This window comes from Kryptolebias marmoratus, linkage group LG2 (assembly GCF_001649575.2).
Source record: "Kryptolebias marmoratus isolate JLee-2015 linkage group LG2, ASM164957v2, whole genome shotgun sequence".
Classification (NCBI taxonomy): Eukaryota; Metazoa; Chordata; class Actinopteri; order Cyprinodontiformes; family Rivulidae; genus Kryptolebias; species Kryptolebias marmoratus.
In genome coordinates this window covers 23630188-23646056 of record NC_051431.1, presented here as the reverse complement: position 1 = coordinate 23646056, position 15869 = coordinate 23630188, and the positions used below count along the sequence as shown (strand labels likewise).

The window sequence follows — 15869 nt, the reverse complement described above, 5'->3', positions numbered from 1 at the left end:
AATATATGAAAGTGTCATAAAGAGACCTGACTGGAGGTATTCAGTCAGTTATCAACGGGGCAGCCTTTTTTTTTAGGGTGGGGCCGCGGCTTTTTGCTGAAAGGGAGGAGGGTGAGAAGATGTAGAAGAGAGAGGAGTGCTGATCTAAAAGTGGTGGTGGAGGAGGAGGAGAGAGGGATGGAGTGAGTGAGTGAGGGGAAGGGAGGGGCCTAAAGGGTGGGCTTGTAGTCATTGTCAGGCGGCGAGTAAGAGCAGACCGAGTGAGGAGCGTGTATGTGCAAACTGGGATGAGTAAATGCACTGGGCATTTTAGCTGTTGAAACAGCCACAGTGAGAGAGAGAGCGCCAGAGAGAGAGCCAGAGAGAGTGAGAGAGTGTGTGTGTGCACGAGAGTGAGAGTGTGTGCACGTGAGAGAGGGTGAGAGCGAAGAAGACGAAGTGAAAGGGAAGAAAGAAGCAGAGAAGAGGAAAAAAAAGGGAGGATACTACAACTCCAACCATGCTGTGCTGCATAAGAAGAACCAAACCGGTAAAGTGCTCTGCTTTGCTTCCTCAGCATCTTCACCTCCTTTCTTTTACTATCTAAATGCTTCCTCTTTACCCCAAACTTTGGGACTGGCTGCCTTGTAATTAGATGAGTTTGTCTTGAGGAGAGCCAAGGGGAAACATTGGGGTTGACTCTAGACCTGAGCTTGTCTTTAGAAGAATCTACCCACAAAGCCCAGACACGCCTAGTTAATGTGATTATCCTGCTTGAATGGATGTTGCCACAATGCCTCTCAGACCTCACACTGTTCTCGCAGAGAGTCACAAGATGGTAACTCAATTTCAATTGAACATTTGAAACAAACAAAAAAAAAGTTAAAGATTATTGAAAGGCACTTGACAGATCGCTGTAAAAGTCTTGATTAATTCAGGAGCTCCCCTGAACTCATTTCTCATTGTTAATGATGCTTCATAATAATTAGAGCAACCTTTAGTGTTCTCCTAATGGATGCCTTAAAAGGATGGTCCTAGCGTCTTTTGTAATTGTGTTGCATTGAGCCATAATTGGTGACACGGGGAAGGAAAATTTCCACAGTGTGGAAGAAAAAAGGGTGGGGTACGGATTGAGTGAGCGGCACCATCGTGTCAGTGGCCTCGTGGGAATACAATGGGAATAAATGAGTATAAATGGATTATCACAGCCCTCCAGCTTCACAAGTGGATGCCATCAGTGGAGGCTTGTGTGAAGTGTGCACTCATTTAAAGGGTGTTAAAGGGTACTTTGTTATAACCAATGTCCAGACTCAGTAGTAGAGAAGAATGATAAAAAAAGAGAAGGTGTGACATAAAGGAGGAGGTAGCAGCTATCATGGTGGCTCTGTGTGTGTGTGTGATCAGAGCCTTGATCCTGCTGCTTTTCTCAGACTGATTAGGGTTTTATCAGACTCATAACCGGCTGGATTCTGATGGGGCTTGATTGCTTCTTAAATGTCAGCCTGGATGAGTCATATTAGCTCCGGCATGGAGGAGAGAGAGCTGAGGCAGCAGGCTTTGCTGGTCAGAAGACATGCAGGAGGATGCACAGAAAGGGATGCAGGCAGACAGGGTGGAGCGTGGCTGCTGCACACCGAGGTGAATGGGGGTGCGAGAGGAAAAAGGCGCTGAAGCAGAGGTGAAATGAGGATTGAGGTGGGGGGAGGGTGGCTGCAAGGTGTGGGGGAAGAGGTGAGAGGCAGGGATGCAGCAAAGCAGAAAGGTAAAAAAAAAGAGAAAAAGAAAGAAAGAGAGAGAGAGAGAGAAAGAGGAAAGGAAGTGGCTGTACAGCCGGCAAGGAAAATGCTGGGGATAGGTGGAGCAGGTAAGGAAACCTGAAGGGATAGAAGCCGGCATGCTGCAGCCATGTGGGTGAGGCTCTTCTCTCAGAGTGGTGCTGCTGCCGCCTCGAGCATACACACCTCACCACAGGGAGAAAATACCCTCTCTGCCTACAAGCACTTATCCTGCTTTGGGAAGATAAATCAATCTGGACAGACGGTGTGGTTCTCATGGATGGATGAGCAAAAAGCACAATTTTCTGCTTTGCTAACACTGTCTTTGTGGAGTGTAAGTGCTGCGGCAGCGTCTTCACTCTACGGGAGTGGCTGCTAGCACCTCATGTAGGTGTAGCTTCAGCCTTTAGCTTTGGCTTTTTTGAACTGGCCTTTTTTAATAAAGAAATCTTTGCAAGTTCAAGTTGGAGTCCAGTTCATTCCTAAATGACTTTGACCTTATTTGCACCAGCAACCTCTGCAACTGTGCCAACTCTATCTTCACACCCGGACCCTCCTCCTCCTGTTAGGCCTTCACATTCAGCTTCAACCCTCATTTTTCTAATCCCAAATCTAATTTCGAGACCTAGGCTTCTACCTAGAGGATGATTATTTCAATCTGCCCAATGGCTGTCCATGTGCTCTAAGACTTTTCCTCTTAGCTTGATTTTAGCCAAAGTGTGAGCCCACCCTCCACACTCCTGTTTCCAGCAGCCCCCACCCCTCATGTTTGACCATTTCCTTCTCTTCTCCAGTATTTCTCCTCTCTCTTTTTCCCCCCTACTCTCATCCCCAGCCCCTGTGAGATCTGGGGCGATTGCAGAGCCTTTGTTCGGGCAGAGAGCCGGTGTAATTGAATTAAAGGCTGCTCCAGAGGATGTAATGAGGCTGGCATATGGCTGTTATTAGTTGCTGCAGAGCATCTTTTCCTAGACTGTCATAAAAAGAAAAGGAAAAATATTCCGCCCTTTGGATCGGACATAAATTTGCCGTCTGAGGGGAGGAATAAGCAAAGAAAGCAATGGCGAGCTGGGGTGGGTGGAGGAGGGTGTCTGTGCCATTCACCACCTGAGTCCCCCTCTCCTCATCTGCAGGAGACAGCCGGCTAAAAGGGTGTGGTGCTCCACCGAAGCCTCTGTGTGTGTGCGGGAGAGAGAGCGAGGATGAGTGGGTGGCAGTTTGCTCACTGAGAAACAAAGTGAAAGACATCAGAAAGAGAGAATGAAGGAGATCTTCTGCAGTTGCAGACTGGAGCCTTTGCTCTCTGGTGTCTGGATGGCTCTTGGAAAAAAAAAAAAAAAAAAGTCATCCGAATCTTGTAGGAGAGAGAGTGCTGGAAGTGAATGCACTACCCACAGCGAGGCTAAAATTGTTAGAGTGGCAATGTGAGACAAAAGTTTGAAGAGTTTGAAAAGACAATGAGATGTTTTTTTCTTAACTCATAATAATGTAGTGATTCAGCAGCTGCACTTGTTGGCTTTGCGATGAAAAAGCTTCTGCAAAGCAATGCAGTGCCAATATAGTTAATTAAAAACACAATTAGCATCTTTCTCCTTCCCTGATAGCTGCATTTGATGCAGTTCTGGGTGGAGCAGCCAGGTTGAAAGACCAGAACCCACCATGATGATATGGTTGGTTTGTGGTTCCTCTGGTTATACAGCCAACATCAACCTTCTTTCTCCATTGTGCCTTTTCCTTCCCCCCTTTGCCCCCCTGAAACAAGCCCTTAATGGCTTTCTGAGTGAGGCAATGGGAAGGTGGCAAATTATCAGAGTGTGTCACCAGTAGTGTGTGTGTGTGTGTGTGTGTGTATGTGAGGGGGTGGGGGGTGGGGTGGTTGGTAATGTGCCTATGTGTGGTTATAGATAAGTCGGTAATGCCACTGAATGTGGGGTATGAAGCCGGTGCCCACCCAAGGACAGAGGCAGAGAACGAGATGGCAGACTGCAGCTGAGACAGGCACATCCAGACACCAGATGATGGACTCAGCCCATTTTAGCACGACTGTTATCCTTACAGACAAAACAGACGGGGGGGTGATCTTGCATTCAGAGGAAATGTGAGCTGTTACACATTCAGAACATGAAGATAGCAGTCACCTATATAAAGCTTGAGGTCCCACAGCAGCACCCCCCCCCCCAAAAAAAAAACCCCCAAAAAATAAACCCTCTCATACAGCAAAGATTCAACATTTCCTGTGCTTTAAACCATGCTTTCAGTGTCTTAACACACTGTATCTATGGCAACCACAATGACTGTGAATGGAGAGGAAACTCTGCAGGCTGATTATAAAATAGTCATTTGAGCGACCCGAGAATTGCAAATATGTTTCTTCCCCACAAATGAATCGAGGAAGAGCCCGAGCAGGCGTGGAGTCTTTGTGTGCGGATTTAAATGTAGTGTACCTTGTGCCGGCGCTGCGCCTTTGGGAGGTGCTGCTGTATTTATGAATGAAAATGTGTGCCGCAAAGACAGAGAGTGGAACGAAGCCTGCAGGAGGCTACGTGACCGGGGTTCAATTAAAAAGTCTTTAAGCAGCTTCTTAAGGGGTTTTCAATTAAGTCTCGGTTTAAATATTATGATTCCTATATATTGTCACCAGCTAATGAGAGCCATTAATAACTCATACTGTACATCACAGCGTAAACTGCTCTGAATGACAAGTGTAGTTTCTCAGCCTACAGGACGAACATGACAGCACAGCACTTTCAACAAACATCTGTGATTAAAACGATGCTGTTGTGATACCTCTTCCTGTCCTCTTACACTGATATGAGATCATTTGGCACTCTGATGGTATTTAATTACAATTCCACTCAGTCACACCCACCAGCCTTAAAGTAAATCACAACCTCTATTCCAACAGTGATGTCATACCCCCCTTATTCCCAAACACCCTCATCAATCGTTTTCTCTGACTGCCTGACTCACCGAACGCAGCCAGTAAGTAATTCAGTTTGGAGTTAAGTGCTTGGGTCAAATTTTTTTTTGGCAATTGTCAGTATCCATGAGATCAGCTCAATAAAAGTCCAATAAGTCACTGGGGACTTGAATATTACCAAGAGGAGAGACATGGGTGCAAGGACCCATGTCATTTTGTAATAGTTTGAGATTTTCTTAAAGATAATATGCATAGAGAACTTATTGACTTATTTAAGTATTAATATAACCAAAAGATAGGCCCCATCTACAATACTCCAGATTTATTCCATTTTTTTTTTATTCCAAGACCACACAGATACAACAAAAACTTCTAAAAAAGAAAAGGAAAGTGTTTAGAAAGTCTGAAAACTCTATTGCACAAAAAATCTCAGTTTTTAAAATTTCTATATATACTGAGCAGCTTAAAGTCACTGAAAGCCTTTTTTCTTATGTCTTTTTTTTAAACCACATTGCACAAAATAGCTTCAGGGTGATGGTGTCAATTAGAAGGAGCATCAGGAAGGCCCAGGGTTGGCTTTTTGCTCTGATCCCAGAGGGAATAAAGGTTAAGGAGGTGAACATAACAACACTGCTGCACCCCGGTCTGCCTGCTCCGGTATTGCACTGACATACTGACCCTGAAGAAGACATGTTGGCTTTGGGCCTCTGGCTCTTACGGTAAATCACAGCACGCTGATGTGATTCCCCACGCAGGCAGCTGTCCAATTTGAACCTTATATCACACACAGTGACACTAACGGAAACAGAAGGAAATACAGGGATGGATGCAATGGCATGACTGCAATTTCCACTCAAACTGACTGACTTTAAACATCTGGCTGGGGGCTGTTGACACACACAGCCAACATTAATGCATAAACATCCATATTACCCCTTTCAGCCCCCACCACTACCACACCCTGCAGCTGTATTGCAACTCTTTCTTTGCTATGCCGATTGCTCATTTGATTTACGACTTCCTATTTGCCCGCTCCCCCGAGGGGTCAGGTACACTGCCAATCAGGGTGACATATAGTCTTTCATAGGACCAACCAGCAGACAGAGCCGTGATGAGTTAGCACTCTGGTTGTCAAGGTAACCTTTGATGGTTGGGAGGGGTATGGCAGTGAATGCTGAGGAGATTCTCGCAGGCGCCTCGTTCACCATGCAGCCAGACACGGAGCTGCCACTGTACACACAGAGAGGATAGAGATGGACTCATAAGTGGCAGTCTTGGACTTTTCAGGACATCATTAGCAGAAAATGTGCTGAGCGCTAATGAATGCCAAGGGGGGAGGATCTGCATTTAAGCACATTTATTTACTAAATCCATTTTCAGTAGCATTATCAAGTGGAAAATATCAGCCTTTGCCTGGGTTGAAAAAGCTAAAATAAATACTTGGAGTCATTTGTGTTGCCCCAAATCCCTGGGTATTTGATTCATTATGTGGAGACAATCGACACCCACACACACACATACACACTTCTGTTTGTTTCTGATTCACAGTGATGCTAAATGGCCTTCAGTAAGCCAGTCTGTGATATCTCAAAGGGAAAGAATGCTGCAAACCATTTAGATTTTGCTTTTTCCTTTAATTTTTATTGCTTAATATCTAATGCTGTACAGCATGCATGCCTTTTCACTGTTTGTGTTGCTTCATTTTGTTTACACAAATTCATTTAAAAGGCACATTTATTTATTTTTTATCATTTTATTGAACTGTAACAAGTGAGTATTTAGCATTGACCTTTTATTCTTATTTATTTTCAATGTACTTGGTCATTTTGTTTCTCGCTTTCAGTGATCATCCTTCATCTTTTAATTTGATTTGATTTCTTTTTATTAGATTTTTATGACTCATAACACAACCCACTATTTGATGGACAGCTATGGATCCAGGTGCCAAAGGTAATATCACTGAATGCCTTTCAGTGTTACAGTGTGTTCTGTCCTATGCTCCTAACTCTGTTCCTTATCCCGTCACACACCTTGACGTTTTTCCAAACATATCCTGATGTAACCCACATTTTAAGCCTTTCAGTCTTTCAGCAATAGTTAGAAAAACAGTTTTACGGCACGCTGCAAAAGCCTTGAGCCACCTAAGTGCTTCGATACAGACGGCAGCTGAGGTTCCTGCCTGAAAAAGAATTCAATTTTTTTGTTACTAGCAGCCTGTCACAAAGACCAATTTGATCCAATTTATTTAGTTGAGTCTATATAAAATGGGGAAGGTTACAGTTTAGTAGAAAGAAAATTGATTTTTTTTTCTGCCAACAATGGGATTCCCGCGGAGCTATTAGCTGAAAAGTTTGCAGCCTGTGCAGACGTGACCAGCAGTTTCTGCTCATTCACTGTATATAGTTGTAAGCTTGTTTTTATGTCTTTAGTCCTTTAGTTTGGCAGTTTCTTCAAAATTTTAAAGACAAGCTGCCCACTGTCAAAAAATACTATAAGCTAAGTGGACAAAAGCGACAAATTGTCAAAGAAAAACTTGTAAAAGATCTTCAGAAAGCCCAAAGACCTGGTGCTAAAGAGCTAAAGACCACTTTGAGTATGCAAGAAAGTCTGGCTCCTTAGAAGCAAAATATAAAAAGATAAGGTTGGCTCAAGACTTTTAAAGTACTGTAACTTCAGTTTTTCTACTGCCTAACTTCATTACATTTGGACAATATGTAATGAACTTCAGTCAGACTCTGAGCTCAGATATAATAATCTTCGATCTACAAACCTTCACAACAGAATAACACTTTGCCAGTTGTTAGTTCAAACCTTTAGACTTCCACAACTGCTTTCAGCTGTTGACCTGCTGTATTTTCTGTTGCCTATCAGGTGGAGAAGAATGAAGATGCAGACCAGAAGATCGAGCAGGACGGCACCCCTAACAAACCCGAGGACAAGGCCCACAAGGCTGCCACCAAAATACAGGCTAGCTTCCGTGGACACATAACTCGGAAAAAGATGAAAGATGGAGAGGAAGAGAAGGAAGGAGACAGTCCTGCTGCTGCTGAGGAGGCGACAAATGGAGAGGAGACAAAGAAGGCAGAGGGAGAAGAGGCACCTAAGAAGGAGGAAAATGCAGGAGGGGAGGCCAAGAAGGAGGAGGAGGTAACAAACAATGCTAAAAGCCCAGCGGCAGACAAGCCAGCTAACTCTCCTGCAGGCACGGCAACATCTCCTGCAGCGGCAGCCCCAGCTGCTGTCTCTCCTACGGCCGCTACGGCGCCCTCTGAACCACAGAAAGAGGAGCCCAAGGTGGAGGAGAAAGCCGAGGAGAAGCCCAAAGAGGTGGAGGCCCCAGCGGCGGCAGCCAAGAGTCCCACCACAGCCACAGCCGAGGAGAAGAAGGAGGAAGAGAAGAGCGAGGAGAAGAAGGAGGAGGCCAGAAAAGCCGACGTGCCTGCTGCTGTCAGCCCGACAGCTGAAAAGGAGGAGCCTAACCAAACAAATGATAAACAAGGTATGCAGATTACAGCAGGAATGTAAGTAAGCACATCATATCTTTGAGCCTAACACTTAGGTGAGCGTAATGTGTCTCCTCCTCCAATCAAGAAGCAATTACTCAATGTAAAAAAACCTAATGAAGAAGGCTTGGTGAGCTTTCACACAGTCTTCTTGGCAGGCACATCAGGGCATAACTGCTTGTTGAGTCTTAGGGATTTAAAGATGTTTGGCAGCACTCCATTATTTACTGGTTAACACAGAAATACAGCTCAGTATTACATTAGACAGCCTTGTATCTCAGCCTGCGCTTCAAGGAAACTCCATACAGATGAGGACAGAAATCTGGGCTCAGTATGATTAGCAGTGGCTGAAACTGCAGGGTGATAGTGTTATCTTGGTTCTGATCAGAGCGATTGTGAAGAAGGGAGGCTGTGATGTTTGAATAGAAAGCCTTTTTTGTTTTCTTATTTTTGGTAAATAATTACGGTTTAGGGAGATCGTGGAGGGGTTTAAATAAACTTTTAATACCAACTAATAAATTTCAGAGCAAACCACACTGTGACTTTCAACGAGAACAGCAACAGAACAATGTAAGAGGCTCCTGACGTGAGCTGACATTTGTGGTTCAAGGACTCCCAGACTGGGTCAGACAGGTGGCTGATGGAGCATGCTCTGTGTGGAGTCGGTGGGCGGGTGTAAAGACGGGAAACACACAGACAATTAAAGAACTCCACAGAAACTAGGTCACCTAGGCAGCACTGTCTCCCTGTTGTCATAGTTACCACCCCAACGGGATGACTGGCCTGCTCAGAGCCGAGCGGCCACAACAGGTGCTCTGATTTAAATGAATGATTAATGATCCTTACTGGTGGCGATCCACACTGGGGAACACTGTCATAAACAAACACTACCTGACAAAGAGGGGCTAATTAAGAAGCCCTTGTGGGCAGCAGTCAACTGGACAAACTGAGCTGACACAGAGATCAAATTAATTTTTGTCCCTTATTTACTTGGATAATGTTTCTTAACCTGTGGATCAAAGTTAGAAGCACACACACACACAAATTAAAAGCCCACCAGAAACTCTGACTGTATTTTTATATAAGGTAGATTGTTTATGATCCAGGAAGATAGTTTATGAAATGTATTCTTCTCTGGGTCAACTATCATGGCACTGATCCCACCAATATTGCTATAATCTAATTATATAGCACTCTCAACCAGTAAAACCAATAAAAAATATATCTTAAAGAGTTAGTAATGAAATAAAAAAAAAACTGAAACCACAAAAAACACAATAAATGTCAAAGCATTACCACTTAAAATGTGTTATTTACCAGTGTGGTAGACAGAAAAGCAGTCATTAGAGATTCTAAGTGTAATTAGTGAGTGCAATGCTTTTAATACACAAATAAATGTCAGTTTTTCAGAGATCCAGCATCAGTAAAGAACAAAAAATAACTACAAAAAGCTCATTAAGTTAAGCACTTGTTTTAAGCCACCTTCACACTGGATAATGACCCCACTGAACTCTTCATGACCTACACAACCTTTCCGAACTTGGCTGGTTTGCAACAAATTTGGAAAACCCCTTTGAAGCTGTGAGTGTGAAGGCAATAATGACATTGCTGCACTCCTACTGTATGACAAATGGTGGCTTTTCCCTGCTATTTTTCATTTCCCCAAGGTGCTCTCCAGCACCCTCAACCTACTCTATGCACCTGTCCTGGCATTACTCTCTTGGACAATGTCAGGATGGCCCAAGAGAGTCATAGCTACCTGCTAAGAAATCATGTCACCCTAGCACAACACCACTGCCATGGGTATCATATTTGCAGTAGGTGGTTCCCATGACCTTGTTATGATTAATAATATAGCCTAAACACAAGGCCAGGATGGCCAGTCCTGGTTGAAATTCTTTATGACCAAGCCATGCAGGCCCCATATCATGGATACCATGCTCCCACAGATATCACACTCATCCATGCTCCACCCAGGATCCTAATAGACTTCTACCACAGTAATTAACCACCACAACCTAAGAAATTAAGTTTGTTGTATGCGCAAAACCCTCAACTACCTCCCGTGCATAAATAGGGGCCCACTGTGCTCATAATAGGCGCCTGAAGACCTCGCAAAGACCATCCACGTTCTGGTTCATGGTTTTTTAAGTGCTGCTGCAAAGAGAACCGTAGTTTTTGGTATATCCAACACCACTGAGTAATAAGATCTGATCTATATCTAATGAGTGACTCTTCAAAAATCACACATTTTACAGTGTCTAATTGAGTTAGAGACTTGAGATTATTGTGAGGATTTACTGTGAAGCGTGAAGTGAAGCAATCAAAATGTTTTGCAGTGAGAACTTGCACGTTTCTTTGTACTTCTGTAAAAACCCACTCAGAATAAAGAGTATCTTCATGTTACTCTGTTTGCATACAGATTAGATATTTTTAAAGAAGATATGTTTGATCAGGGATGTTTATTTTACCCAGATTTAGAGTTTTCAGTCCAACTTGGGATTTTATCGCAGTGATATAATTACAGAGGGACCGTAGAGGACACCAAAAATAAAATAAAAAAGCCACATAGAGTTGGGTAACATTTGAAAACTATTCATTATTGTTTCTGTTTGACAAAATGCTTCAAATTAAGAGCAAAAAAGTTGCAACATGTAGGTCTCGTGCGTAAATAATTGAGTCCAGTGATGGTTAATTCCATTATATGTTTCTATACGCATTGAACGTTTGTATATCTGCTGTTCTCACTGACATGTCAGTCAGTTCCAACTCTACTGAGGCCAGAGTAGCGGAGACAACAGGCGTTGGCTCAGACAACTGAGTGAAATCGGATTTGCTTCATACCATTTCAGCAGCTGTGGAGAAAGACATTCTGGTATCTGTCACACAAGCTAACAAGCTAATTACCTCTTACCTGGAAGATCTGCTATGACTCATGCCGTCTTGTGTCACATACTCGCACATTAGCGCGATGACATGATTGCCCCCACTTCCTCCCACTCCTCCTCACACACACATGCCCCAACCCCCACCCCCAGTCTCAGATGCAATGATGTCATTCTTTGATGTGTGCTCCCTCTATTAAAAAAAAGTATGAGATCATCCTGGTGTGTCATCGCTGAGCTGAGAGCACTTCCATAATAGGGTTCGTCTGAGACAATAAAGTTGTATCATCGCTGCACCCTAAGATGGAGTCTTATCTGGTAAAAAAGTTTGAATTTTCTAGTTTAGAATTTTTTTTAAAACAATATAGCAGTCTAAGATTAGGGAAGCAAAAATATGCTTATACCCAAAATCCAAAGCACCAAATTAACATTATGTGAGACAAACCTTCAGCAATGGCTTGGTAATGGATCATGGCTTTCTGGTGAGCAGCAGTCACCTCCATGTAAGCCATCTCTGGATGTTATTATAGTGTAACCCGCTGTGGGCATCACACAATATTGGATGTGGCAGGCCAAGATGCTGCTGTTAGCATTGTCACGTCAGTTCAAAGGCTTCGCGGGTCCATTAGGAGCACTCTTCTCCTTCATTATTTACACAGCTAGTGTAGGGTTTTCAACATTAGGCTGCATGGATGACGCGCTCTCAGTGTTAGTGGAGCTGACATCTTGTGAACTACATGGATCTATGCTGCTTTATCTAAATTTTTCAGAGTTTTCATTTCATTGGGTGAATTACAGGGGGTGACATTTTTTTCAAACCACCAAATCAGAAGCTGATATTTGACTGTAAGTTGAGTATTTTGATCTTTTAGTGTGTTGTATCACATAATGTATTGTATCATATTATATTGTATTGTACTAAAGCAATTAAATCACCTTTCCACTCGCTAATTTTCCCTCTTCATCTTTCTTCTCCTCCTACTTGCTTTTCTATTTTGTCTCTTTTTTTTCTTCCCTACATTTCCTGTTCTTTGCCTCACTTCCTTTCTTCTTCCTGAACCCATCCGCCCTTCTTCCCTCCTTCCACACAGATGCTGCAGAGGAGTTGAAAGCAGAGGAGGCCGCCCCGGCAGATGGGGTGGTGGAGCCCTCTGAGTCCAAGGACGACTAAGGAGAAGTCTATCCACTTGAAAGCAGAATCAAGAAGAAAAAGGAAAAAAAAAGAAGAATAACACAAACAAAAATCTAAAAAGGTTGCTCTTTGCCTTCCCAATGTGAAGGCAGTCAGTTTCTATTTGTTTGTCATTTTTTGTGTGGCAATGATTTTCTCATGTTGGGGGAGTTTCCAGCGTTACGTTTTTTGGCTCAAGCTAATAGTATGAGGAAGTTTAGGATGATGTTGGTGTTGTTAATGGTTATGAATATTGATTGTTGCGTTGATGATGATGAGGATGATGATGATGACGGTGATGATGCCAAGGTGGGAGAACTCCATTTGGTACATCTCCACTCTTTCTAGTGTAAACATTGTTGAAATGACTGCTCTCAACTGGAACACTCACACGTTTAAAAAAAGGTGTTGCCATTGCACCACACCTTATTTGCACGGTAATGCGTTTTCGTTAAAGCCACATTTCAAGTAAAGCCGTTCTGCAAACGCATGCACAAAGAAAAAAAAAATGCACCAGTTTTGACACAGAACCCCAGTTTTCAGCACATGGCAATTGTATCGAGAACACATCGAACAAGAAAAGCACTGATTCATTGGATGGATTAAAGAATGTATGCTTAAATGTGTGACATTTCCAGTTGGGCGACTCTTTACCGAATTCAGAAACAACAAAATCGACAAGACTATTTTCTCTTCCTATTCTGCTTGAGTTGTTCAAGCTTGGTTTACACCCCTTTTACAAACTGTCAGCTTGCATTTACAGAAAAGGACCTGTTTGCCCTTCAAATCATATAATAATCTATAGAAAATAAGTATAGTATTGATGTAACTGGCTCTGACATATATCAATTTGTGTTCTGCCAACCAAATGTGAGAACAGTAGCATGAACCATCGAACCAGATGCATGATGGGAACTCTCCCTTCGAGAGGAACTTCTTCGCAGTCACAAAAACTTCAGAGGTGTGGCGGCTTCTTTTTGATGTCTTTGGTGTTGTTATGACAGTTTATATAAATTGGAAAATTACTCTTGCACTGATGTTACAAAAAAAAAGAGATAATTCTGAAAAGAAAAAAATCAAACGAGCAAGCAAACAAACAAAAAAAAAAGGAACTTCTTTTCCTATGTTTCAGTGAGTGCAATGTCCAGTTTCAACCTTATCAAGGATTTCAAACTTGTGAACAAAAAAAGTTAAAAAAAATGGTTTCCATGTCTGTTTTCAAAATAAAGCAAATGTGCCAATTACCATCATAAACTGCTGAGTTTGTTTGCAGCTCACTTAAAATGTGCTGTCGTTTCACGGGAATACTAACTTAAAAGGATTCATACTCGGTTTCTTAAGTTTGTCCACTTATTACTTTGGTAATCTCCAGGTTTTCCCCCCATTGTGCCCACACTTAGGTGCCATTATCAATAAATTCATTGGTACCACAGTTTAGTAGGAAAAGAAAATACCTCTTATTCCTTTGTCATGAGACAAAGTGTACAAGAACATTTTTGAAGAAATTCTAAAGTGTGCCAATACAGCTCCTACTTGAAATTCTAATAAAGCTCAATAGTAACTTGGGACTGATGTTTTTAATAATCTAAGATGACAAAATGTTGGCATTTTGAGGTATAAACTGTAGAGGAGGTGTTAAGAGAATCCAAGTTCTAAAGAAATGTTAAAGCTGCTGCCAGTGGCTCATCAGGGTCACCATGGTAACCACACATTTGTGTCTGTCACTCTCTGACTGCACTCTAAATAGGACCGAAATGCAGACTATAAAGTAAGCCTCAAACAGTTACTGTGAAAACCTTAAGTTCTGTTAAAAAAAACAACCTCACATTGCAAGTGACAGAAAGATGTCATTACACATTTAAAATTTTCTGTCAACAGTGTTATATGTAAGAGGTACGAAAAGTTTAAAATACCCTTCACAATTTTTAGGAGGAAATGATGAGCTCAGATACAATAGAAGTCAAGGGGAGTGTGGTTGTGGGCACTCTTGGGAAATTAAAAAAGAACACTAAGACCTATGGGAATGAGAAATACACTGGCTATAAAAATACACAAAAAAAATCTGTTTTGATTTATAAACTATAAGAAGTGTAAAGCTTGTGGAAATAAGAGGAGTTCGCAAAAGAGTTTAGAAGGCTAGCGCATTCAGAAGGTAGTGTTTGACATTACACTCAAAGTTACACATTCTGTAGTAAAATCTTCATAAGGAAAAAAAACATAAACTGCACTTGTGTAAACGCCATTAAAGATATCATCATATTAGTTCAGTCATATAAAGTCCACCATTATGGGACCTGTTTAAACTTTGAGTCATGTTTCTCCTTTAAAGTATGACTGAACTATAGAGCTTCAAAGTGGACCGGGTTTCCTGAATCATTTAGCCAATATCCAATTGAATAGAAAACAATTAGCAATTTGTATATTTTTAAAGTTTGTCTACACTGTAAAAATTGCAACAGTATTTATTCTTAAGACGTCCTTATCCCTTCATTTTTCAGCTAATTATGTGGTATGAAAAAAAAAAAAGATAAACACACTATCTCAGTTCTTATAGTAGCACCTTGCATAAATCTGGAATTAGGTAGTTTTCATCATCACTGCAAGATTAGTGAGCGTATAAATATTTTCAGTCCAAGATTTGAATTTGTTTATAACCTTTATCTCTTTAACATCAAGGACAAAAAGTTTAAATGTCCTTCAAAATGCTTGGCTCAACATTACGAAATGCAAATGCGTATTCAAATAGGAAGGTTCAACAGGGAACATGTCACATGTTCCCTGTTGTCCATCTGTAGAGCTGCGGTAGTTCAGTAAAGATGACAGAAATGACCATAACCTCAAAGTTTACACAATGTAAATGCCAACCTCTGCCCCACAAAAGTTGGCTGACCTTTACACTAATGAAGGTGGACTCCTGGGAAGAAGATTGTTTGTGCCGAACGCTCCCCTGCCGAGTCTCAAACAGGTTCTTGCTTTTTCTTATATGCCTAAATTTTCCAGCGCTGTTCTGCTGCAGCTCATTTTAATTCATTTTACCAACAAAAATCAATCCAGTTCAACCTTTTTGGGTTTATTTGAACTTTTTGTTAAAAAGTGACCAAACAGACTTTAAACTGTACATCCATCAGCACTTATAAATATGGTTTAAGAAATCAAAACTGACGCATAGCTGTTGATCAAACTTGTACATTTTTTTTTTCTGCTGCTTCAGAAAATTTGGTGTTTAACAATTACTTTCAAGTCATAGATTTTTCCAAGTTAAGCTGTAGAGCTTCAGGCTTGTTTTTCTAAATCCTCCTGACAACATCTCCCGCTAATCTGCAGAATCAGTCTCTGGCAATGAGTTTATAGCCTCATTCTTTTTTGAAATACGGCCTTTCCTGACACCCACAGGTGAAACTTGTAATTACAGCACTTCCCATGGCGGAATGCTGCATGGTGTGGTGATATTGTATTTACCTATTGAGTTACACACACTGGCCACGTCATCAGGTACACCTGTTCAATTGCTTATTAGCACAAATAGCTAATCAGAAAATCACAGTGCAGCAACTCAATGGATTTAGACATCTAGACATGGTGAAGACAACTTTCTGAAGTCCAAATTGAGCTTTAGGATGAGGATGTTTCACCACT

The 15869-nt window shown here is 41.9% G+C and overlaps 1 protein-coding gene across 1 annotated transcript; it reads left to right on the top strand.

The window, feature by feature from the left end:
* Positions 1-225: 225 nt before the first annotated feature.
* On the top strand, positions 226-13330 carry gap43 (growth associated protein 43). Its single transcript, XM_017430655.2, has 3 exons — positions 226-529; positions 7546-8173; positions 12154-13330. Exons 1-3 carry the CDS (start codon positions 500-502, stop codon positions 12231-12233), a joined length of 738 nt encoding a protein of 245 aa, XP_017286144.1. The 5' UTR covers positions 226-499; the 3' UTR covers positions 12234-13330.
* The last annotated feature ends 2539 nt before the right edge of the window (positions 13331-15869 follow it).